Below are 26,139 nucleotides of genomic sequence, written 5' to 3'. Positions count from 1 at the left end.
GGTATTAGACATGTATCTTTTCATATTCCTGTTACTTGAAAAACCATGAGATGTACTAAATTTATAAGATTTCAAGCTATAATCATCAACAACCCAAAGAACTCAAATTTTGTCTTAGTATGTGCAACTGACATCAAGTAAGGGAAAATCTTAATGTAGCAGTCAATAACGGGAATTAAAACAACTGAAGGCCTACAGCTCAATCTACTCTCCTGGTGCTGAGACTCCTTGCTTCAGCCTCTCCTTCTTCATTTTCTTCTTGGAGACGGGCTTCTTTTTCCTAGGTGGAACCGTCTTCTGAGCATACATGTAAAGGACATAATTTCCAACAAGGAAGGCCAATAATAGGCCCCCAACAAGAAGCAGGACTATCAGACCAGGGTTGAATCCTTTTGCTTCTGCATCTTTCATTGCATTTCCCTGTACATTCACGTCAACATGGATTAATAATTGCAACAAAAATGATAAAATGAAGAGAGGAGGCCTACAGATGTAAAATACACGATAAAACTAACAAATCCCTTGTAGCACAAGATTTAATCCACAACCAAGTGACACTGTTGTACAATCAGACAAGACTTCAGCCACATGGTAATACTCAAACAGTTTACCGAACATGACATTCTATTCATAGTTGTCAACGACATGACTATGTTCAGTAACAGTTCCTAAATTCTTTTAACTCAAATGTGGGAGATCTTTCATGTAGCTACAACCATCAAAAGGAAATCAGCTTCAAATTCCTGAATGAAAGGCCAGATTATAGGGTAAAACTGAAAAAAAAAAAGAAGAAAAAAAAGAAAAGAAAAAAAGAAAAGTCAAGAGTTGCATATCCTAAGACTATTAGAGACTCAAAAGCCTCACGCTATGTTGGCCGAATAAGTTCCCAAATGATCTTCAGCTAATCAAACCAATAAGAACTGTTCTGAAACAAACTTAGAGAAATATCACTGGCTGAAAAGTATGCAATTAATTTTTCAACTTTAGCAGTTAAAAGTTCATTTGATAACATGGTAGTTTTTTACCTCTTGCTCTGTGAAAGTAAGATTCTGTTCTTTTAACTTCCAAAATACTTCTCTTTATCAGACTCTCTTTGAGTCTGATAAAGGTGCAGCCTTCAAAGAACCAAGAGCAATTCTACTTTCTTTTCTAACTGCAAGTTCTAAACCCAGCCTATTTTATATCATATGCTACAGAAACACCTGAAATACAAAACAAGTTGGTATTATTCTGTCACATGGTTTGAGCAGCAAACTCAGATTCAGCAGGAATCTCATGTTTTAGTAGAATGAAGAGGGAACTGATCCAAAAGATAGATATAGAGCTCAAGATGAAACCAATGAATAGGGAACTGGCCCCATAGATAGATATAGAGCTCAAAATGAAACCAGTTGTTGTCTACATGTATCCTTATCCCAACTAACTGCAAACAGCTCTATTCAGGACCTTCTAGTTAGCTTGTGGTTGTTTGTTCCTTCCCACTCTTTCCTCTCTCATTTTTGCATGAGTAGTTATTCATCCCATAAATCGTCCTTTATTTATGATTGACGTAGGTACCTACAATTAAAATTCTCAAATTGCACCTATCTAAGCTTATACTCAAATCACCCACTGGATTATGCATTTACAGGATTCTGGTTTACCCACTTATTGTGAAACCATGTTCAGCTGATCAAAACTCTGAAAAATACATACACAGTATGTTGCTTGTCCAGGTGAAACTTGTGAGTGCTAGAAATTAGTACATAAAAATTTCCAAACATTTGAAAACCCAATTGAAATCCAGGGGGAACTTTCCCATGAAACACTGGACAAATAACTGTAAAATGGAAATGTTCACTGGAAAAAAGAAATACCATGAGAAACAAAGGTTGGTTAGTAATGAGAAGAAAATTCATTGCTAAAGTTAATATTTGAAGTATCTTTGATGCAAGGCTACAGATAAGAAACTAAAAGTCTAAAATGAAACCCTTGCACCTGATTACTTCAGATAAACTCCCAAATTTTCTAAATGGATGGACTTTCTATCTAAATTACTTTGAGACTCCAAAAAACAACAGTTAAAAGCCTTAAACAATATCAGAATCTAAATGCTCTTACATTACTAACAAATAAATGTTGAATCTCTCAAAATACTTCTTCTTGCCCTAGTTACCTCCTGGCCAATAAATAGATCCTCAAAATTCTATTTACTTCAAAAGGATGTCATTACTGCTCTAATTCCCAGTGGGAGTAAAACACAACACTGAAAGTGCTAGACTTCATCCTTGGCCTGAAGACTCTAAATAACTATACAAAAAGAATCGTAAATTTAGCAATACAAAGCCAATTCTTTTATAAGACACTAAAGCTTACCACCTTTAACAGCCGACCGTCATGTAAGTAGCTTTCTGCAATTTCTACAAGTTAGGTTAACATATAAAATCATGGGCAAATTATGTAAAACAATTGACCCCTTCTGTAAATCCATGTCAAGTTCATCGGATCCAAATTATTTTGCAAAATGGGATAGGGATTTTAAGTAAGGATGAACATAAACAATTATGGGGCTGAATGAGATTCAATACACACCACAACCTTCGCATCATGCAAAAAGTGTCACATATATTCATTGCTAACAAATAAACTTTTCAAGTATGTAAAGCTTGTATTCACAGAGCGCATTAACACAATGACGTTGACAATGCTTTAGAAGTGAGGCATGCTCAAAAAGAATTTGACGACAGCAGATTATTCGCTGTTTTGCTAATTAATTTAATTACACTCCTAACAAGTATCCGACAAACCAGACGCCAAAATACAGGCTGCATGCTACAGAAATAATTCAGTCCAAGCCCCAAAGCAACCATAAAGACGGTGGGGTTGTATTAGATAGACCGAAATTTGATAAAGAAAAATAACCACAGTACAAAAACTGAAGCTTCTTCAGAAAACGCATCGGAAGGATTCAAAATTATAAAGAATCTAGACGAAACAGATCGCCGTAGCATAATCTATACAAAGGAAAGAGAGTAGGAAAAAAAAAAAAAAAAGCTTGGACATGGAAGATACAAATTATACAATGCGATAAAAAGATGGAGGAACCTTATCAGCGAACTCAAAGTCTTCAGCCATTGCTGGATCTTAAATAATCGATTGGCGGTAGACTTCCGAACAAACTGCAAACCCAAAATCAGATATCATCAGATCAAAGACGCATTTAAACAAAAATAAGAAACTGTAAGAATGAGGTTACGGAAATCTTCAGAATCAAAGCTACAGCTATAGATCTATCTCCTCGATTTGAACATTTCAACCAAACAAGAAACAGAGAGAAGAGAGAAAGAGAGAGGATGAAGGAAGAAGAAAACGAAGATCGCTAAGTACCCTTTTGAAGCTTAAAATTGTAAACTCTAAGGGCACAGAAATGAAAACGAAGGAATGAGGAACTGGTAGAGGGTGGAAGGTTTTAATCTCCGAAAACCGGCGTTAATGTGGTAGTTGAATGGGCTCTGATCGCATGATTTGTGTTGTTTTTGACCGTGGGATGTGTATCTTGATTAGACAAAGATTAAGACAGTAATCGGCGTCATAATTAGAAATAGGCATTTTTGGATAAAATTTAGAATTAGTAATTAGTTTGGAATTACCTTTTCCTCTTTTCATTTCATTCTTTGGTGCAAAATTATCTAAATACCACCTCTCACAGGCCTCATGCAGTAGATACCTTTTGTGTGGTACACTCTGAATGAGAATGGATTCCAAATAGGTATAAAATGCTGATCATAGGGTTGTTCAATGATATCCGGTCGAATTAAATGATCCATGCGAACCCGCTTTCCAGAATAAAATATCCGAATGTACGAGAAATGGGAAGCTGATTTTAGGGTTGTCCGGACCAATTCCGGTCCGATCGAATGGTCCAACTTTACACCGATTCCAAGTTTAAATCCTGTTGATCTTAGGGTTGTTGGACGACGGTGTCAGAAAAGGCGCCAAATCGAATGGAGACCTTCGGAGAGCCATGGCCTGAGCTCAACGATGGCCTCGTCTACAAGGATGTCGTTCGACCTTCTAACACTGGTTTGTTCAGTTTCTGCTTCTAATCGATTTCTTTTCTATTAAATATGACGATCAGATCGTCTCCTTTACTGTATGTTCTGAAAAAAAATTAGTAAAATGAAATGCCTCACAGTTTCAACCCTAGTGGAGTTCTACTCAACCAAGTACAATAACTCAGCCCCCCTCGAAGGGTGAGTCGGTATCTGCCTTTTTTCTCTTTTTCCCACTTTTCCTCATCTCTAATTCGTTACAGAAATTAATGGCTAGTTACTATGTTGATTTTGGAGTAGCTGGTTACAGAGGATACGGAATGGGCAGGTTCGTTTATCTGCGTTTATGTTTTTGTTATATTCTGTTTTGCATTTCTTTTTTGTTCCATTTGTATGGTGCATGACGATGTACCCCTTCTGTAGATAATGGTTGATGGCCAAGTTGTAAAGGAGCCCAACACAATTCTCAGGCATTTGACTCTATCCCGTTTCTCCTATTTGTATGAAAGAGGTCCGTGAGGGGAAATTTATTTTGAATTTTGATGACAATATGTAGAGAAGGTTCGCAATTAGCCTATCATCGTCTTCCTTGGAGAGAGGCAGATGCACCCTACTTGCTCGAAGTTCTGTTCGAAGATGATGACATGGTTTGTAAACTTTGAGTGCTAAGATTTCATTTTCCTTTTAGATATGGTGATCTTGTATATTCTTGATGTACATTCAGGTAGCGTTGAATAAGCCTTCGGGTCTACAAGTTCTACCTGGTGGACTGTTCCAGCAAAGGGCAGTTTTAACCCAGCTCCAGTGGAGGGCGAGTAAAAGGGCTTGTACTTCTCATGGGCTTTCACAACAACCACTTCCATCTCCTGTTCATCGACTGGGTAGGGGCACATCGGGTATGCATCTTCTTTCGCTTTTCATCTGTGCATTTGATTCTTTTTTTTTTTTTTTTTAATATATATATTTTTTATGATTTTGTTAACATAGATGCATTAAACTGATGAGTCATACTATGAAATTATGGGAGAAAGTAATTGAAATCCGTTTGAGACACTTAATCTCAATTATGGAGAACTAATTTGGGTTTGTGTCGGTAAGATCTACGACAGGCTATTTACCTTATTAGGAGACTTATGGATATGTATAGAGAGTGTAGAAAAACCTTCATATAGTATTTATTGACCTAGAAAAAGCTTATGGTAGAATTCCTAGAGCGTTAATTTGGCAAGTACTAGAGAAAGGAAGGGTCGCAAGTAAATACGTGGAGTATGTATGATGGTTTAATGACAAGCGTAAGAACAGTGGGGGGACAAAGTAATGAATTTTCAATTACAGTTGGGCTACATCAATGATTAACTTTAAGCCCATATCTATTTGCACTTATAATGGATGAATTAATCAAAGACATTCAAGATGAGTTCCTTTCTTTTGATATATTGTGTTGATAAATGAGATTCAAATAGGGATTAATACCAAGTTAGAATCAGGGAGAGCAACTTTGGAATCAAGAGACTTTAATCTAAGTAGAATGAAGACAAAATATTTAGTTTGTAACTTTAGTTATGATCAGGCAGATAGTGAGGTGGTGAAACTTGACGATAAGGAGATTCCTCGGAGTGATTGTTTTAGGTACCTTGGTTTAATCATAAATAAAAAAGTTGATATAAAGGATGATGTTTTTCAAAGAATCAAAATAGGGTGGATGAAGTAGAGAGGTGCGTACGGGGTCGTATGTGATCAACTTGTTCCATTAATTCTTAAAGGAAAATTTTATAGGACCGTAGCTCGACCGCTATGATGTACGGTACAAAGTGTTGGACTGTTAGAAAGAATCATATAGATAAATTCAGTGTAGTAGAAATGAGGATGCTAAGATGGATGAGTGGAAAAACTAAGAAGGATAGGACAAGGAATGATTATCATATTAGAGTTTGCCTGGGAGTTGCTCCCATAATTGATAAGCTATAAGAAAGTTGTTTGAGGTGGCACCACGTTCAACGGAGGCCTATAAATGCCCCTATACGGAAAAGTGATATAATCCAAATTGAAGGAACTAGAATTGCTAGGGGCAACCTAAGATAACCTTAGGAATAGTGGTGAGAAAGATATGCATAACTTAGGCCTTGTATTTAGCATGACCTCAAATAGAACTTATTGGAGGGCAAGAATACATGTAGATGACCCCATTTAGTTGGACAAGGCTTATTGTTGTTGTTGTTGTTAACATGTCAATTGATTGAAATCTCATGCTTCAATGCAATGGCAAGACTATTCATTTTGATTGAGCAACACAAGAAGAACCAGGCCGGGGGTCACAATGGACTGATGTCCTTTTGAATAGAAAAATTGAGAAAGCAATGACAATGATCTACCTGCTTAAGAAAGAAAGAATTCTGAACACTCACATAAGGATTTTCTAGAAGGGCCAAATGTTATTTTTGTGCTGCATTCTGTTTTCATTCATTGCCTGGAACATTGGATTTTTTATATATTTGTTTATTAAACCCCCCCCCCCCCCCAAAAAAAAAAAAAAGAAAAAGAAAAAGAAGAAGTAATAAAAAAAAGTAAAAAATAAAAAACAAAGAAGAAAACCTTGATGTTATTTATCCTTCCTTTATGCATATTGAAATTGCAGCTTGTGATTCAATTGTTGCAGTTTGTGGTATCAAATTCATTGATACATTTCCCTATTAACATGTTAACTGACAGGAATATTGCTTTGTGCTAAGTCAAGGCTTGCAAAAGTCCGTCTTGCTGCATATTTTGCTGATGGGACATCAGTTATTGGGAATAAGAGGTAAGAATCAACTAGTATACTTTCAGATTTAGGTTGACTGTAACATTGAGCATGAATAAAATATACTTTCCTATACATTAAGTTCAGGTGGAAAGGATAAATCTATTTGTTATCTACAATAACATGGTTTTGCTACAACAATTTGGCTCACTATATTTATTCTTGTCCTTCAATCAACCTTTATTCTAGGTCATACTGGGTATAGGGTCTACGTCATGGATGTTTTTTCTCGCCACTTCTTCTTAGGTTATTTTAGGTCTTCCCTAGTGATTTTAGTTCTTTTAATTAGGATTTAAGCACTTCTATGTATTAGATCACTCAAAGGCCTCTATTGAACATGAACATGCCATCTCAGATGACTTTCTTATAGCTTAACATGTACCAGAGCTACTGCCTAATTGGCTCTAATATGATCATTTCTTACATAATAATTCCTAGTCCCAATATCATAACTTCTGCTTAACCAAGTTTACCTAGATGATGCTACTTATATGCCCATCATTTTGCACCACACATCATAGGCTGTCATATGACTGTCCTATAAATTTTTCCTTTTCAAGTTTTAAAGGAATATGTCGATCACACAAAATTCAGGATGCACCTGTCCTCTTCATCCGTCCTATTTATCTATGTGAAACACTATTCCTACTTTAATTTTGTGTGAAACGTAGTTCTCTCCACCCCCTTCTTTATTTGTGATTGAGCCAAGACACTTAAAACAATTACTTTGTGGAATTTCCTCTCATGAAGTTTCACCACCTCTGATATGTCATGGTATAACCAAAGTTGCACAACATATACTCTATCTTCATTCTACTTAGTTTGAAATCTTTTGATTCTAAGGTCAATCTCAATAACTATAGCTTGGTGGTAATCCTTGCTTTTTCTCATCCACCGAACAACTTCATAATTGAAAAGCGTACACCAAGAAGCCTCATCTTGAATGTATTCGGTTAAATCCTCAATGATGAATGCACCCAAATAAGAGTTCAAAGTTGATCATTGATGCAACCAAATTGTAATGTGGAATTCACTACTTTGATCCCATGCCCCCAAACCCCCCCCCCCCCCCCCCAAAAAAAAACCCTAAGAAAAAAGGGGTTCTTACACTTATTACTGCTGCATCATACATATCTTGACTATTTCCGAATATTTATTTGAAACTTTTCTCTTCTCTAGTACTTGCCAGATTAGCTATCTAAGGACTTTCACACTTTGTCACATGGTTTTTCTGTGTCAATAAAGAACATGTGAAGATCCTTCTTACAATCTCTAAACCTTTTCGCAAATTTCTTAATTAGATAATAGCTTCCACTGTGGATCTTTAACCCTGGTATGTAATCTTTAATTACCTTCTATTCTGAAAACTTTGAAACTGCCATTCTGATGAAGTGGATAGGCTGCATAGATATTACCCTTCCCAGACTTTGCAATAGCGGGACCCTGGTGCATTAGGGTAAACTTTCTAACATCCCTCCCTCCCTCTCCAAAAGTATTTGGGGTAATAAATTCATGTGTAAGCAGCTGAAGATTGCTTCAATTGTAAGGTGATTGCCTTAAATACATTATCTGCAGGTCATGGATCCTACTTGATTGTATTATCATGCTTCTACTTGCATCCTTCTTGCTTCTTTTCCATATCTTTTTCTAGGCAACTTTTGCTGTTGTTCAAGAACTTATGTTTGACCTTTCTTCAATGAACTTTCTAAACTCTCTCAGGTTGTCTCTTTTTCGTGGAAAACCAAAGCAAAAGCTCTCTGGAAAAAGCAGGACATCGTAGTTCAGATTGAATGTGGATTTTCTATTTGTTTTGGACCTTTTGGACCTTTTGGTCTTTCCTATGTTTCCAAAACATGGATTTTTATTGTCTTATTATATTCTATAGTTCTCCAAAAAAGGCTTGTTTGAAAAACCCACTGTTCAATGGTTGGTTGTTGATGCATTTATTACCTACTAAACTGACTTTGTTCCAGCATCACCTATTTAGGCTTACAAGAAAAATTATGCTAAATTAAATAGGGTATTGTGGGGATAATGAAGAAGTTCAGACATGACTACTTTGCATGACAGAGAGAGCACTTCCCCTTTCTTTTTTTGCGGGAATTATTCTCTGCATTATTATATATTTACTCCAAAACCCGCTCTTGTTGTCTTTCTTATAATTAATAGGCCAGAATTCAACCCTAACCAGTGCCTTGTATGGTCATCCATAAAATTAGAATTTAGTGGCAAATTGTCACTTTTTGGGGTTTTTGTTTGCTTTTCTTCTCCCCCCCCCCTTTTTTCGGGGTTAGGGGGGTTGAAAGTCATATTCCTGTTTCCAGTATTGTACTGTTGAAGATTCTGAATTTGACTTGTATATTGTTCCATTTATATCTGCATTATAGCTACATTTTTGTTTTCAGTTCTTCTCTTTTTGAGGATAGTTGAGTAATTTTCTTTGTTTGACTTGATTGAGATTTAAATGTCAAATATTTGCAGGGAAACTAGCATGGAGCTTGGGGTGAAAAGGAGGATTACAAAGATATATCGAGCATTGGCCTCCGGAATAATTGATAAAGACAAGGTAATGCTCTACATATTTAACTATAACTTCTCCCTTTAGTTGCATAATTGCATTTGATGTGAACTTGCATCCATATGTGTTACGTATAACGATCTGCTTTTGTTTTTCCCTTTTTAAAAAAGGGGGGGGGGAAATGAATTCTGCAAAGTAAAATAAAAGTATCCAGGAACAATGTGTACTAGCTGTGGTCATGCTTGGTTGATAGCTGATGGTTGTTCATGTTGACACAGAGATGGAAAACTTTACTGGAAGCTGAATTGAGTAAAGATGCTTTTTGTAATGTTGATGAAGCCTCTAATGAGGATAAGCACGCAGATGAAATCCATCAGAGGGACCAAAGGGCGGTATGTCAGGTCATGACCATGAATGGAGGAATTGGTTTCCAAGTGGGGCCTTCGTCATAGACCATATCTCATGTAGGATGTAACTAAACTCATAACTGAATGATGATTATATATGGTGAAGAGGATTACAACTGATTTAGATTTAAGGGGCTTGATAAGATCAAGAAGCCCGTAAAGAAAAACCACAGGTCATGATGACGAATATCAGAGCAAAAACTGATTGATTAAGAGATTGAATAAATTGGTTAGAGCGGATGAAGTGGAGAGGTGTGTCCAGGGTTTTGTGTGATTGATGTATTCCTTTAAAGTTCAAAGGAAAATTCTATACGACCATTTCACGATGAGTTGTAATGTATAGTGCAGAGTATTGGACTGTTAAGAATCATCGTATAGATAAACTCAGTCTAGTAGAAATGGAGATGATGAGATGGATGAATGGCAAAATAAGGAAGGATAAGATAAGGAATGATTATATTAGAATTGGTTTGGGAATAGCTTAGAAAAATGACAAGTTACAAGAAAGACAATTGAGATGGCACAACCACATTCATTGAAGGCTTTTAAATGCCCTTGTATGGGAAGGCAATTTAATTCATATTGAAGGAAGTAGAAAAATTAGGAGCAAACCTAAAATAACCTTAAGAGAAGTGGTGAGAGAGGATATGCATAGCATAGGCCTTGTATCTAGTATGGCCTCAAATAGAGCTGATTGGAAGGCAAGAATCCATTTAGCAGATCCCATTTAGTTGGGGCAAAAGCTTATTGGTTGTTGTTATTGTTTCTATCAATAGAATGGATTTCAATTTCTCAATTGTAAATTTAATTTAGATTAGTTCAAAGCAGTCTCAAGTTTATCCTAGTTTGATGCAGTTATTTTCTCAGCTGGCTTGGTTAGTTCTGTTTGATGTAGTGAATCTTTTAAGAACTCTGTATAACGTCCTTATAGGCCCTTTTTGGGGGGATCGATTATGACCTTATTTAAATGTCTCATGTAATGATCATGCATTATTAGATGAATTAGTTTATGGTTCTTTGTGCATGTTAGGTGGTCATAACTCAACCAATTGGATTGATGCGATACCCTGGCGTGGCTAATGGGCTTCATGTTGCTTCTTCATCAGGTACTCTCTTTGGGTGTTTTTCGAGTTTTTGGCTTCTGCTGGCCCTCTAGTGTTCTTATTTTCTGATTGATATTTCTACAGTAGTCTTTGCCATTTTAATCATTCAATTTTTCTTCTCCTTGTAATGTTGTTGCTTACCCTTGCAAATTAAACAGGGAAACCAGCACTCAGCAAAGTTGATGTTCTTGAGAGAGATTCTCAGGGAAACTGCACATTGGTCGAGGTATTTAGTCGAGTGTTGCATGCAGACAGCTCTTGTGATCTTTATTTTGCTCCTTAATTAGTAATGTTTTTCTAAATAAAAAGTTTTGTTCATGCCTCATGGTGATAAGAGCGATGAACTGACTATTTAAGAAATTGAGAAACCATAACCACATAAGAATAAAGAGAGGAGAGGACAAATTCGCAAACCACAATCCACTCAGATATGTGAAAAGATTTTGAGATTTCTAAGTTGATTTTAGCTCATTTTAAGCATTTTGCTTCACTCCTTTGGTGATTTCAACACTTTTTGGAGGTTATTCTAAGGTTTCTGAAACTTTTTACAAGGTAACCCGAAATTTTCTCAAATTTTTTTTCTTTGTTTCACTATCAAATAATGTTGGATTCTTTTGAATTTAATATGTGTTGTCTCTAGTAGTTAGATCTACCAATGTATGTTGGATTTGATATTTGAAGTATGCTAGTATTTTTTTTCTTCTGATTTTAAAAAATACCCAGAAAATTGTATTTTTTCTTTGTTTCATGATTAAATGATGTTGGATTCTCGTGAATTTAGGATATGTTGTCTCTAGTAGCTAGATTTTCAAATGTATGATGTTAGATTCGATTTTTGAAGTGTGCTACTATTTGTTTTTTTCTCTCGGATTTAAAGAATACCTAGAAAATTATATTATTTTGTTTGTTCATGCTTAAATGATGTTGGATTTTTTTGAATTTAATATTTGTTCTCTCTAGTAATTAGGTTACAAATGTATGTTGTTGGATTTGATTATATGCATCAGTCCCAACCCAAAGTATTCCTTAAAACTTGTCAAAACTTGTTGAAACTTGCAATAGTCCCAAGTTTCCACGAAATTTCCTAGGTTTCGACCAAAAATTTCCATTTTCACAGGGTTGAAACTTGAGTTTCTCTCAGAACTTGGACCATTATCTGGGCTACAGTCCTTTATCTATAGCAGGCAAAACCAAGTTGTAGTACCACTTTAAACATAGTTTAAAAATAGGAACTTGCTTAAACTGGGAATATTAACCGACTCCTAGCTCCTAATTCCTTTTGACAACAAACAACATAAAGCAATAAAGCAAACCACAATTGGAATGCTCTCATTTTGGTTAAGCCGTTAAATTATAGTTACCAGTTCAGTGATTTACTATAAGTGCCTTAAGTCATTAATTAAATCAATGAACAAGAAGTGCCTGATTGTGGCAGTGTTACTTCTATTTTTATTGTTGGTTTTGAGGATTGAGGCAGTGTTACTTCTATCAATGAACAAGAAGTGCCTCACAAACTTATAGTTTCTTTTAGTGTGGAATTGCTTTCCTCTTTAGCTATATTTAGATCATTAAGAAAAAATGTAGATTTGAACGGTTGATAGATAGTATTGACTGTGTGATGGTGAAGTTAAGTACTCTTGACTCGTTTTCTTGAGAATCCTTTTACTTGGAAATTTCTTGAAAATCTTGCAACATGCAATTCGTTTCAATTTATTTTCTCTTGAAGGTTGCAGATGGCCGGCTAGAGCATCCCGAAGTTTTTGTCCATTAATGGAGTAGTTGCCTTTCCAACTGATTGAGTTTAGATAGAGCAGCTGGAATTACCCAGTTAGAGCCTATTTCTGATGAAAGGTGGTACCATATCTCAATGTTCTTCTCCCTTCATGCATGTGGCTGAACCTTAATTTACTCAATCAGTTAGTAGAAGCTTCTGGGCTGATGAGGGTGGAGTGAGGGAGCTTTACTACTATCTGAATAGATGGTCCAATGAGGGGAGAGGAAAAGCGGCTAGAGAATTTTTTTCCCCCCTTCCCTATATCCATTTCTGTGCTGCTCAATGTATAGAATCCATTGAAATAGCAGAATATAACCAATAATTCACATTCCTTCAACCTCTTATGTTGGACTTTCTTTAATAACAACAAGACGACTCACTCATATTTTCTATTGCACTCAACAACTCTAAATTACAAGTAGACTGTATCTTTTAAATTTCTTCATCTTAAGTTCCTCTTTTTCATCTCTTTTGTAACCTTGTTCTTAAAGCTTTCTGTTATGTTCTCTTTGTTCTTCAACAGGTTGAAATCCAATCAGGACGTCCGCACCAAATCCGCATTCATCTTTCCTTCATAGGGCATCCACTCATTGGTAGGTCTGCTATTAAGGGACTTTTATAATGCTCTGCTCTATGAATTTGATTAAGTGTTTTCCTATTGGTCTTATTTAAGGAATTTCATTTTCTCATGACTGCATATTTTACGAGGGCTGTTATCCAAAGAAATTACACCTCTCTTTACATTTTGCAAATATCTTTGGAATTTGAATTGAATTATATCAGATGACTAGAAGAAGAAAATGATTGGATCTTGTGAATTTTCCATATATGAGTGAATAGTAGGCACTAAGTTTTGAGTTGTGACTACTGTGGCAGAAATTTTTTTTTACTAGTAAGCGAGGTGTTAGGAGAACAGATCAGGGCTGTAACTTGAATGACTAATATGAACATATCAACATATAATTAGACAGGCTTTTATATGTGTATGTATATATACCAATAAACTCCCACATGCAAATGCATGGTGTAGCCATATGTGAGTACAAAAGAGATATCAGATAGCGGAGGCGACTTTGTGGAGATAAAGATTTAAGGAATTAACTTTTAAACATGACTAAGACTACAAGTTTATGAGTAGCAATTTAATTTATGAATTGAGTTGATGGATCACTGTATCGTTGAATTTATTTCTGATAGGACCCTGGGATAAGAAAGAGAGTGAGGGGAGAGTTACCATAACTAACAAAGTGGGATTATAAATAGAGGGAAATATGTGAGGGTCGATTTGGGTTATTCTATGTGAGGTTTAGGCAGCCTTTGGCTGAGGCAGCATTGTACACCATCAAAACCAGTATTATCGTTATTTGTGTTTGTTCTTTGTTTTCCAGTGATAAAATCTTTGTTAATTTCTGTATTCGAGACGCGGGTTCCTATCAATATCTTTTGTTATAACAGAAATAGCAGAGCCATTAAGGTCCATAGAACTATTTGGCAATCTCTATTCTGTCAATTGATTCTTGCTGAAAAATTGTTTTCTAGATATATATATATATATATATATATACATATATACTACTTGAGCCGCCACAACTTGAATAGGCACATTCATAACAAGTTCTGTACCATGTTGGGACCGGGAATTTTTCCGGCCCATTGAACTGCCCATGATTAAGTTCCCTCACACTAAGTTCATGAGCATCTGGGAAGGTTCGACCCTTTTGGAAGCTAAGTTGGTATAGAAGTCTTACTTTCTATTAAGAAGAAAATTATAGGTGATCAATTTTAAAACTGAAAACAAATTAAGGGTCATTAAAAGGTGATTTTCATCAATTGAACAATAATACAGAGGTGAAAAGAATTAACAAAGTTTTGATTCATCTCTAAGTATTAGAGTTTTATTAACATTAGATAAGATCATAAGAAAATGAACAAAAATTTCAAAGTAAATGGTTGACAGGTGTCTATTTCACATAAATATAAAGACAATTTTATAAAATAAGTGTTATTAAAATCCACAAGACTACCACTTGACTGCATGATATGTTTGTAATTCTATAATTGAATAAAATTTGTTTATTATATTATTATATTTGCAAAGCAAATGACCTATAACCTTGTAACATTTTGAGATATAGTCATGCAGCTTCAAATGAAAGATTAAGCTTTCTAATCCATTGAACAAGAATTCCAGTATCGATTAATTGTGATTCAAAAGATAGAGAAGACAAATAATTTAATATATTAATGCAGAATTTACCAAGAAACTGTAATACATAAACTACAAAATGCTGTAACTGTTGAGAAAAAATGATTGTGGTAGAATAGCTTGAATTGATCAGTGTGATCTCAAGCCCTTCTATTTATAATAAAGTGGAAAGAATACGACTACATAAATACCCTTACTTGGGTAACAAGAATAAAAAATTACATAAACTAAAACTCTAACAGAATTGAACTCATAGTAGAGACCAACCAATACTCCCCCTCAAATTGAGGCATAGATATTTGTCATGCCCAATCCTTACTTTAAACCCTAGGTAAAAATATTTGCCACTTGGTCTCCAAACCTCACAAAAGGCATGCAGATGAGCCCTTATTCCAGCTTTCCTTTGACAAAAAACCTGTCAATTTCAATGTACTTAGTTCGATCATGTTGCATAGGATTATTGGCAATACTAATAGCAGTCTTGTTGTCACAATATAACATCAAAGGGTTTGGAACTTGGACTCCAATATCTTCTAGTAGGTCTTTCAACCATAGTAGCTCACAAACTCCATGAACCATAGCTCGATATTTAGCTTCGGTACTGGATAATGCTACCATAATCTATTTTTTACTCCTCCAAGTAATTAGATTACCTCCAACAAAGGTACAGTAACATGAAATTGACTTCCTGTCAGGAGATCCAATTTAGTCTACATTAGTGTATACTTCTACCCTTAGATTATCAATGGGTGACAAAAGTATTCGTTTTCCAAGAGTTCCCTTTAAATACCGCAATATTCCGGGAACAACATTTATATGAGCTAAATATAGATCATACATGAACTGGGTCACTATCCCCACGATATAAGCAATGTCTGGCTTGGTGTGGGACAAGTAAATAAGCTTCCCTACTAGCCTTTGATATCTTTCTTTGTCCATTGGTTCTCCTCTTTCTCCTTAAGTTTAGCTCTAGTTTCAATAGGGGTAACAATTGCTTTACATCCCAACATTCTCACTTTTGATAATAAATATAGGACATACTTCCTCTGGATATGTATATACCATTCTTCGATCGAGCCACCTCAATCCCTAGGAAGCACTGTAATTTCTCTAAATCTTTAATTTCAAACTCTCTATTTGAAAGTCCTTTAACCTTTGAATTTCCTCACCATCATTCCTTATGATGACAATATTATCCACATGAACAATGAGAAGTGTGATATTAGTACTTGACTTCGTAACAAACAGTTTATGATTAGCATTGCTTTGCTTGTATCCAGTATAGGTCACTGCCTTCTAGGGGCATCCAAACCAGCATCTAGAAGATTGTTTAAACCCATAAATTGATATTTTTAACCAACAAACTTTCCCTGCAGTATTGTAATCAGAAAAACCATGCGGGATTTCCATACAGATTTCTTCCTCCAACTCCCCATGTAAAAAGGCATTCTTTACGTTTAGTTTATGCAAGTTCCAGTTTGTTTACAACTATAGACAACAAAACTCTAACAGTGTTCAGTTTCGTAACAGGGGCAAAAGTCTCCTGATAATCAATCATGTAGGTTTGGATAAAACCCTTTGCAACTAGTCTAGCCTTCAACTTGTTGACTGATCCATCCATATTTTAGTTTAACCACAAACACCCATTTGTAGCTTACGGGTTTTTTCCTAGAGGAAGTATAGCTAGCTCCCAAGTATCATTTTTCTTCATTGCCTACATTTCCTCTACCATAGTTGCCTTCCATCTCTTATCAGTATAAGTTTCCTGTCAATTTTTAGGAATAGAAATAGATAATAGAGAGGATATAAAAGTACGGTAAGAGTCAAATAAAGAGTAATAAGAAACGTATTTAGCTATAGGATGTTGAGTACAAGATCTAACTCATTTCTAACATAAATAGGAAGATCAGAAGAAGAAACCTCAGGGGAAATAATAAAATCTGATTCTAGAGCAAGGGATTGGAGTGATAACATGTCACCTTTCTCCACCTACTTTGGCCGATTGTGATTGTAATTCTTTCTCTGATAAGTCTGCACCTCTTTATTTTGGTCAATTTTGTTTTGAAAGACCTCAATAGTGTGTATCACAGGAGTGGTCTCCCCCTAACCAGGTTCTTCACATAGTTCAAAAAACGGAGGGGGAGAATTAAAGTCCTCAGGTATACTAGCCTAAGTCTCCCGTGGTCAGAAAACTCTTTTTGAACTCCTACGTTTTGTTGTGGTGGTATGTGGGAGTCTCTGTTTGTGATAGGAAGGTCCAGAGTTGAAGAGAACACCTCTCCTCTAGGATTCTCTCTCTGAAGAGGTGTATAATAATGGCAATACCCATTAAAAATTACATTAATAGACACAATGGTTTTCCTGGATGGAGGATGATAACATTTATACCCTTTCTGAGTAGCAGAATACCCCAAAAATATGCAGCGCATGCTGTGGGGAGCCAACTTACTCTAGTGGGCTGTGATTATGGCATAATACACACATCCACAACACTTTCAGGGGAATAACAAAAGAAGAGGCTCCCTTGAGAATTTTTATTAGGACATTTAAAACCAAGTATCCTACTGAGCATCCTATTTATAAGGTATGAGGCAGTGAGTATAGCATCACTTCAATATTGGTTAGGAATATGCATGGCGATCATAATTGAACGAGCTACCTCTAATAGATGTTAATTCTTCTTTTCAGCAACTCCATTTTGGGCATTCGTATCAACATAACTGATCTGTTGTATTATGTCAGAGTCAAAGAGATATCTTTGATATTCAACATCAATATACTATGTGCCATTGTCACTACGAAGGATCTTCACAGTGGCATTAAATTAAGTTTTAATAATATTATGAAAATCATGAAAACATCGAAAAACCTAATGTTTTTGTTTTAAAAGATAAATCCATGTAGAACGAGAGTGACAATCAATAAAAGTAACAAAGTATCTATGGCCAGTAATAGACACGTTGACAGGGGCCCCACACATCAGTATAAATTAACACAGAAAAAGAATAGATTTTCTATGAAGAGAACATAAATAAGTATAACGAGTCTGCTTTGCAAAAATACAGGCTTCACAAAAAAATCATCCTATTTACAAGAAGTGACTAAATCAGGAAATACTTTCTTAAGAGTTTCTAGAGGGGGGTGACCTAGCCTATAATGCCACTGATGAAGGTCTGATATTACCAAATGGACCCGATTAAAAGATGCAACCAAAGCAAAAGTAGATCCTCCAATCGGCTCTAGCAAATAAAGTCCATTGTCTAGTTTTACAATGTCCAATCTCCTTCTCCGTTACCAGATCCTGGAAGACACAAAAAGATGAAAAAGATGTCACTTTACAATTCAAGTCTGTGTAAAAGACTACTGATAGATAGCAAGTTAGTAGAGAAAGAGAGAATATGTAAAACTTTAGACAGAAAATGATGGAAAATGTTGAATGATCCATTTTCCAGCAATGGAATAATAAGAGTCATCAACAATTTGAACTTATCTCTTCCGGAAGTTGGAGAATAATGTAAAAAAAGAGAGGATGAACTTGTCATATGATCTGTGGCTTCTGTAGCAATGATCCAAAGAGCAAAAATTGAAAAAACATTGAAGTCTGTAAAAGTTTTACCTAAAGTAGCAAGGTAAGAGTTGGAATGAGTAGTGGAGGAAGCAGTAGTAAATGTTGTACCAGCAGTAGAAGACTGCAAAATATGTTGCAGAGTAGCTAATTCCTCCTGTGAAAAACCAACGTCTTCAAAAGGTGTTATGGAAAGTTGGAAACCGTCTAAAAAAGATTAGCGTTCGCTTTTCCCCTTCTTTGTGCTCTTTTCCGCTCAAAATCAGCTGGCTTCCCATGGAGCTTCCAAAAGTTGGCCTTGATATGATATGGTTTGTGACAGTGCTCACACTTGACAATCTCTTTGGTCGAATCAAATTTAGTGCTAACAGACTATGAAGCTGATTTCTCCACAATAGAAGCATGAAGCATGGCCAATCGACGACTTTCCTCACACTGAAGATTGTTCGAGTGTATGAAAGAGAGAACGCCTCAATATTTCTACTCTGATTTGATCATACTTTACATTCAAATCAGTCAAGAAGTCGTATACCCAAATCTTATCGACATGCTTCCTATAAGTAGCCACAACATCCGGATTAGTGGGGTAATAATCCCCATGATGATCCAACTCCTGCCAAAGAGATCGCAACTTAGTATAATATTGGGCCATAAGTCAAGTCTTTTTGGGTAGTCTCATGAAGCTTCTTTCGTAGTTCATAAACTTGTGTATCATTCCCCAACTGTCCATATGTTTCAATAGTGACCTTCCAAATTTGGGTTGCAATATCAAGTAATAGGTTTCCACATGCAATATTTGGATGCTTGGAATTCAAAAGGAATGATACAATAAGAGAGTCATTCAAGATCCATTTATGCTATGAAACATATGTGGTGGAAGGGTTTGATAGTAGTGCCAGTAATATGTCCAACAAACCCTCTTCTAGCAAAGTCGGTATGCCAGATCGAGACCAGATCAAATGATTTGCGCCATCAAATCTTACTGAAAGAGGATGAAGAGTGGGATAATGTTTGGAACCAGTGGGAGTAGTAATACCATCGGTAGTTGCCATGATTTCAAAAAACTTTATGTTGTTCTACAGTTTTCACCTTTTCGGAACAACTGAAATGTCGTAGAATTGAATAGCCGGACCACCCAAATAAATCTAGGGATTCATAGGATTCATAGAATAAGGAACATCTTCTTCTTCCCCCTCCCCCCCCCCCCTTTTTTTTAGGTTAAAGGGCATTGGTTCAGAAAGAGAAACTAGAGGTTAATTGGGTTTGATTCATAGGGTCAAAGGGTGGGCCTAATTGGGTTCGATAGGTTTTTGAGAGATGGGTTCAATCGTTTGGAAGAAAAAAAAGATGGCGATCGAAGAGGAAGACGGTAGCAGAAGTCGTAGGTTGGGTAGCAGGACGATAGTGCAATGGAAGAGGAAGACCTAAAGGATATCTACAACGGTCAGGCGATGGTGACGATGAGTTCTGGTTGCAAATGCAATAGCAATGGTGGATGGAGACGATGGGATCTATGTGATGGAGAGTAGCAACAATGGTGAATCAAGCGATGGAGAGTAGCAGCGGTGGTGAATCTTCGTCAATGAGAGAAAAAATACCCTGAATTGATCAATTTGATCTCAAGCCCTTCTAGTTATAATAAAGTGGAAAGAGTATGATAACATAAATGTCCTTACTTGGTTAACAAGAAATAGAAAATTACATAAATCAAAACTCTAACAGAATTGAACTCCTAGTAGAACTCAACCAACAGTAACACTGTATATTTAGGTGATATTTGTACTATGTCAATATTATTTTCTTCTTTGAATTTTATTTGAGTTGTATGTTTGATAAGTAATATTTAAAGAATTATTTTATAAATTTATTTTAGAGTAGATATTAAATCCATTATTTAGAAGTGATTGTATACCATTGTCTAATAAATTTGAAATGTAGCATACTCATAATTTTGTGACTTTTCAAAAGAGAATTCGAAATCTATTTATTTTAAAATGGAAAATCCCCAACATGCCCTCTGCTCGACTAGTTGCAGCACCTAGGGCTGAAAGAACCTTGCTGTCCAGAGCTAAATCCATCTATCTCCATTCTCTTGTCTTTTGTTTCTATTTTGTTACTTCTAATTCTCTGGTTTGTGGGTTTAATTGGGATAAGTCATCATCCTTGATCTTAGTTTTACATTACTAGGGGCTTCTCTTGGCCTTGGCCTTGGCCCTCCACTTGGTGTTGTCTTGGCTCCTGCATCAACATTGACCTCTCATTAACACAAAGGAAGAAGGTTGCTCTCCCCTTCCCTTCTGCCTGCTTCTAGATCTTTTGTTCATTATTAGTACAGTGTATTTTTTCCCTTTCTAGTCATGCTGTTATGACTATATATTGTTTAAGTAACGAAAATCCAACCAATAACCCCCACATAAGATTCATATTATTTTACAGTAACTATTTGTTGGTTATCATTAAATTTTGACAATATAGTGGTATTAAAGAAAGGTGACTGACAAGCAAACGTGTTTTGTCCTGTTGTCATGACTTTGTCTTCCTTATGGCAGCAATTATTACTATTATTATTATTTTTAGGGGCAGCTGGTGCAAGAAGGGCTAGCCAGGCTGCGGGTGATCCTCCAAGGACTCAAGGGGCATCCATCCATTATGAGTAACTATGGACAAAAATTCCAGGAGAAAGTCAGCTTATACACTAACATTGTTTATCCTATATCTCTACCAGCCTTCCTGTTAATTGCACATCTATTTTCAGTAGACAAGTTTTTTTGCATTTGTAGGGCGATCCTTCTAGCATTTGATCAGAATAGATTATTGTTCAATTGGCTAATTAGATTCTGAATGGTTCTTTATGACAGGTGATCCTCTCTATGAAGCTGGTGGTCATCCAAAATGCTTCAAACCAGAATCAGGAGATGGGGGTTTTGCAGAAGATGGGTATGTGAAGTGTAATGTGTTGCACATATAAATGTGGCTCAGTTTGGTGCTTTACTTATTAAGACAATAGCATTGTGTTACCAACCATGGTTTAAACCATTACAATACAGCACTAGCCGATACGTCTCCATATTGGATACAACCTATATGATACATATTGATGTGTCTCCCTCTTTTTCTGATGGACACTTATTGGATTGCACAAAAATGTATTGGCCTATACGACACAATACTCAGTATGAGATGATGTCTCTTAAAATCACCTGACAGATACGGTACTTGATACCTATACTTTGTTACCAACACATACATGAGTACTACCTTGTGCAATACAGGATTAATACCCCTGATATTTTTTTAATAAAATTTCCCACACACTGTTGTATGTAAATATCGAACTTGAACTCAGAATCTTGCATTCGCTTCAAACTAGAGTCATGGGCATCATATGTGGCATTCCTAACCTAATTCCTGCATTTTCCACTGAATTAATCTAGTTATCAAATTGACAAAAATCTGAGAATTGTAGACTAACCTCATTGTATCCTTGAAATTGAGTACTAAAAACTTCAATGAAATATCTTGGAGAGTATTTTAATAGTTAATGAATTAAAGATGGAACTCTTGGTAGACATGAGGAATGATATAGCACCTCAATCACATATTCAGACCTGCGTAGACTCTTTGATGTAACCCCAAATTGAGGGCCAGTCTTCTGGAACAATTAGTTGAATCAGCAGTACAATTAGGGTTTCTTAAAACCCTGCGAATATGGTATAGGGCTGAATTGAAAGATTTAAGGTTTAGGAGGTGGAAAAAAGGGTTTGGCTAGGTTAGGATGATTGGATTTATTGAGGTTCAAACATAAACCTTGCTTAAATTTAATTTTGAGTTGAAACTACAAGCTTGGGGCTTGGGAAAATTAGGGTTTCTGAGGTAGGTAGGGTTCCTAAGTTGGAATCAATTGCAAAGGGGAAGAGAGGGGAAGATAATCTTAAAAGGAAATTGTATTCAGGTGAAGGGTTTGTGAGATCTAAATGAAAGAAGGCTAGGGTTTTAAGGAATTTAGGGCAGCAAAGCAATGAGATTCCTAAATTTGGATAAACCCAACAGTTAGATTGCTGTAGGTCTGACCTTGAATTTTAGGTTTATTGAGAAGTCCAAAAATTCCAGAGCCATTGTTAAGTACATTCAATCCAAACATGAATGGACCAAAGTAACCCTCAGGTTATTTAATAAATTGTGTTAATATATGGTTTTGAAAAGAGATAATTGGTCATTAAGTGTTAATTGTATGGTTAAAAAAATATATATCCGAAAAAGGAAAAAACAATATAATAACACAATTTATTAAATAACCTGAAGGGCATTTTGGTCCCTCTGTGTTTGAAATTTGAATATACTTAACGGCGATTAACGGTGTTAGTCTGATTAGGATCCACACGTAATATATTGCACTAAAGAGACCCATCATTAGTTTGTGGTCCACTAAGGGGATCCACATGTAAAAAACTCATGATAAAATAGCAGTGGGTCCCACATGGGCCCACACAATATGTGTGGCGGCTTAATACCTGACAGGGAGGTGATCTGGACTTACTATTCGAGCCCCCCCATTGTTTATTCTTGGCTTCGCCCCTGCCGCAGGGTACTAGCAACCCCCAGGTCCTGTCAAGTCACTTTTAGCTTTTAAATATAGGCTAGTCATGTATGATTGATGAAAGTGTGGCATGGGAATTCTGGAATAACCTCATTAAACCCTAACAATTTAGTAAACCAACTTTGATAGGAATTGTTGGAGAATTATCAAGCAGTTAAAATTCAAATGCAATTGAATTCCTTATGGTACGGTTTAATAACAAGCTAACTCTTAATATACAAATGTAGAAGACCGTAGTGTTTCAGTATTTTTGGTTGGAGATATTTTAGCACATGTGAAAACAATGGTTTGAAGGAAATCTTCTGTGGGAATTTGCTTCTCTTTTTTTTTTGTAAGTTTATCATCTCATATAGTTGCTGTACAGTCCTTCATAATGAAAATCAAACACTAACAAGCTGGTTTTTGATACTCCAAAATTACAATAACCATAATAGAGTATTAGAGGTAAGAATTGTTTATTGTTATTGTATGTGGGATGATGTCCTCTTAGTTGTTTTTTTTTTTTTTTTTTTTTTTTTTGAAAAAATTAATATTAATGTTTTGATTCATATTTTGGCAATCTTCTGCTGATTTATCTCAGGTTCTCATCACCATGACTTCACAGTTTATTTCACCATGTGCAATTTCTTATGAACATCTAAATGAGGACATCTGAGTCTCTCTTGCTCAACATTCTTTTGATTGAGATTTTTCTTTACCGTAAAACCAGTTGACTGGGTATTTAATTCCTTCCATGCTCACTTTCACTCTGCTGTATTTCTGGTAGAGGTTATCATAGGCCTATGAATCCTGTTCCTGGTGACTGCGGCTACTACTTGCATGCCCACAGATTGGTTCTTCCTCATCCAACAACAGGCAAGGTAAGTTCTAAGGTTAGCTGCATTATTTCTTCCTGGATCTCAAACATTCTTGGATTAGTTTGTTATTGAAAAATGATTATCTGGAGAACGTATAATTTACTGAAGTAGATAGAAGTGGTTGATGTGAATGGGTGCTTTTTAGTTATTATTTGGTATTAATCAGGATGCCCTTAGCATCTTTGGAATCCCATTTGGCTTTCTTGTAGGCATCATGGATTTTCTTTGCTGGACAACTGCTCATACTGATCTGTGACCTACTGATGAATGGTTAAACATTAAGTTCATCAATAAAATCTTACCCACAAAATTCAGTTGACTTTTCTACGTCATAGCTCATCTTTGTGGGAGGAAATTTTGGCATCAGACTTCCTATATCGATGGTGCCTCATCAATTGGCTGCTTGTGAAAAGCCCTATTTTAATGTATGAGTATCCGTCAAAACAAACACCATGATACGCAAATTGAAGCAAAACATAGCAAACAAAGATAACATGCAGATTTATTATGGTGCACCAATATGATGTGCTATGCTATCTCTACTGGTAAAGCTGAAGATCATTCACTGTGTAATAGAAGAAAATATAATAGATCTGTCAAGAACACCCAAATGCGGCAGTAAGAACTCACACAGAAACCCTAGCTTGAAAATCCCAAGATATCACTTCTTAGTTTTTACTTGCTTACTTGCTTACACTGTTACACAACAAGATAAGTAAAACATAAATACTCATTTCAAGTCATTTAATTCTGCAAAACAGATCAGTGATGGGCCCAAACGCTCTTCTACCATCACAGAGCTCAGGAAAAAATGCCATTTAGATTTCCACAAAAATGCTGAAGTAGGTACAAGAAATTGAGACACAGACATAAAAGTATTAACCATTGCTTTAGAAGGATAAGACTTGCCTGGGGGGTCCACCTTAGGTAAGGATTATCTTCCTCCATTACAGTTGGGAAGCGCAGACAAGTGATCTAGTTTCATGTTTGATTATCTTTTCTGCTCGAGATATTGATTTTCCACAGTAGGAAAATGTATGTTAGTATGATTTCGTTGTCTTCCGATACTGTAATTTGGATTAAAAAAGTATGAATCCATGATTCTATTTTCTTTTTTTCCTTTTATATAGGCAATTGAGATTGCTGCTGCTCTCCCATCTATCCTACAAACACAGGAAGAAGCTAGTCAAAGTGAGCGTACCACACACAGTTGAAAACTTCTGAAGCAGATCGTGAACAGTGGAAAATCTGGCAGTCAAGTCACAGGAACAAATATTTGTCAGCTTCCCCTTTCAATTCTGAAGGTTGAGAAGCCACCCAAGGCCTCTGAACCTACCTGACTACACAAGATAATTGAAAGAACTAAGTGAATGGGAAAGGGAATTTGTATTTGGAGCATTGTCATTCAACAACCAGATCCTTATGATTAAGGGAGCAAAGAGAGCAGGCTTTGGTAAAGGAGGTATCAATTGATGTTGTGAAGCGAGAATTATTGTGCTATTTATCAGTGAGTAGTATTGTTGGACTTTGCCCCCTGGGGGAAGGAGTTCAGTGGGAAATGTTCTTCATTTTAGATAATGATGAAACCATTCCATTACTGCCAACACAAAGAAATACGGTGTATGCCAAAAAGGTGCAAAGTTGGATTAATTTGGTAACGTTTGGGGATTTACTTTGTACCTACTATTCTGTCTGGTTTTTGGTGCTACTGTTATGTTGCCTGGTTTTTGGATTGGAAAAATTGCAGCTATTATGCAACGAAGAACCTAACAGAACCTTTTTCCGTGGTAGAATTAGATGGGACTGGAATTTTGTCACAGGTAGAACCTAGGGCCCCTTGTTTTACCAAAATTTTCTCAGTTAATAGCTACTCTTTCAGGGATCGGTATTGGATTAGCTGTATTGTCATTGGCCAAAAACAGATACCTATACTGCTAATGCGATATGAATTTATATTTTCTTTTAATTTAATAATAAGAAAAAATATTGATTTGTAGATTCCTGAGTAAGGTTTAAAGTATCAGTATCAAGTATTGTATCGGTTACATGATTTTAAGAGACGTATCGTCTTGTATCGAGTATTGTATTGCTCTAGCTAATATATTTGTGTAATTCAATGGAGAGACGTATCGAGATGTATTGTATCGGTTGGGTCAAATATGGATACGTATTGTCTAGTATTGCATGTATCGTGGGATACTTTAAACTTTGTTCCTGAGTATGTTGTGCAAAATGCTTGATCCATTGTGGAATGCCTTACGCCGTTTTTGGGCCCATTTTGAAT

At 36.0% G+C, this 26,139-nt stretch overlaps 2 protein-coding genes across 3 annotated transcripts; one reads left to right on the top strand and one right to left on the bottom strand.

Moving 5' to 3' along the window:
* Nucleotides 1–51: 51 nt before the first annotated feature.
* LOC149027031 (DNA-binding protein S1FA-like) lies at nt 52–3,476 on the bottom strand. The gene is made up of 3 exons (XM_089158344.1): nt 3,367–3,476; nt 3,085–3,158; nt 52–420 (listed from the first exon to the last, which is right to left on the bottom strand). The coding sequence occupies exons 2-3, from the start codon at nt 3,112–3,114 to the stop codon at nt 205–207; spliced, it is 246 nt and encodes an 81-aa protein (XP_089014470.1). The 5' UTR covers nt 3,115–3,158; nt 3,367–3,476; the 3' UTR covers nt 52–204.
* Nucleotides 3,477–3,967: 491 nt separating this feature from the next.
* LOC149027030 (Pseudouridine synthase family protein) lies at nt 3,968–26,064 on the top strand. 2 transcript variants are annotated; one of them, XM_089158302.1, is made up of 14 exons: nt 3,968–4,062; nt 4,175–4,232; nt 4,332–4,359; nt 4,455–4,501; nt 4,588–4,678; nt 4,756–4,927; nt 6,741–6,828; nt 9,310–9,394; nt 10,784–10,859; nt 11,015–11,082; nt 13,154–13,223; nt 21,260–21,338; nt 23,765–23,858; nt 24,986–26,064. In XM_089158302.1, exons 1-14 carry the CDS (start codon nt 3,984–3,986, stop codon nt 25,067–25,069), a joined length of 1,119 nt encoding a protein of 372 aa, XP_089014428.1. In that variant the 5' UTR covers nt 3,968–3,983; the 3' UTR covers nt 25,070–26,064. The 2 variants fall into 2 exon arrangements, with proteins under 2 accessions (XP_089014428.1, XP_089014437.1); XM_089158311.1 differs by lacking the exons at nt 21,260–21,338; nt 23,765–23,858; nt 24,986–26,064 and adding an exon at nt 20,979–21,253.
* The last annotated feature ends 75 nt before the right edge of the window (nt 26,065–26,139 follow it).

This window comes from Hakea prostrata, chromosome 1 (genome assembly GCF_041222555.1).
Source record: "Hakea prostrata isolate BN-2017 chromosome 1, UWA_Hpros_2, whole genome shotgun sequence".
Lineage (NCBI taxonomy): Eukaryota > Viridiplantae > Streptophyta > Magnoliopsida > Proteales > Proteaceae > Hakea > Hakea prostrata.
Note: the sequence above shows the minus strand (reverse complement) of the source record. Positions and strands in the feature narration are given on the sequence as shown.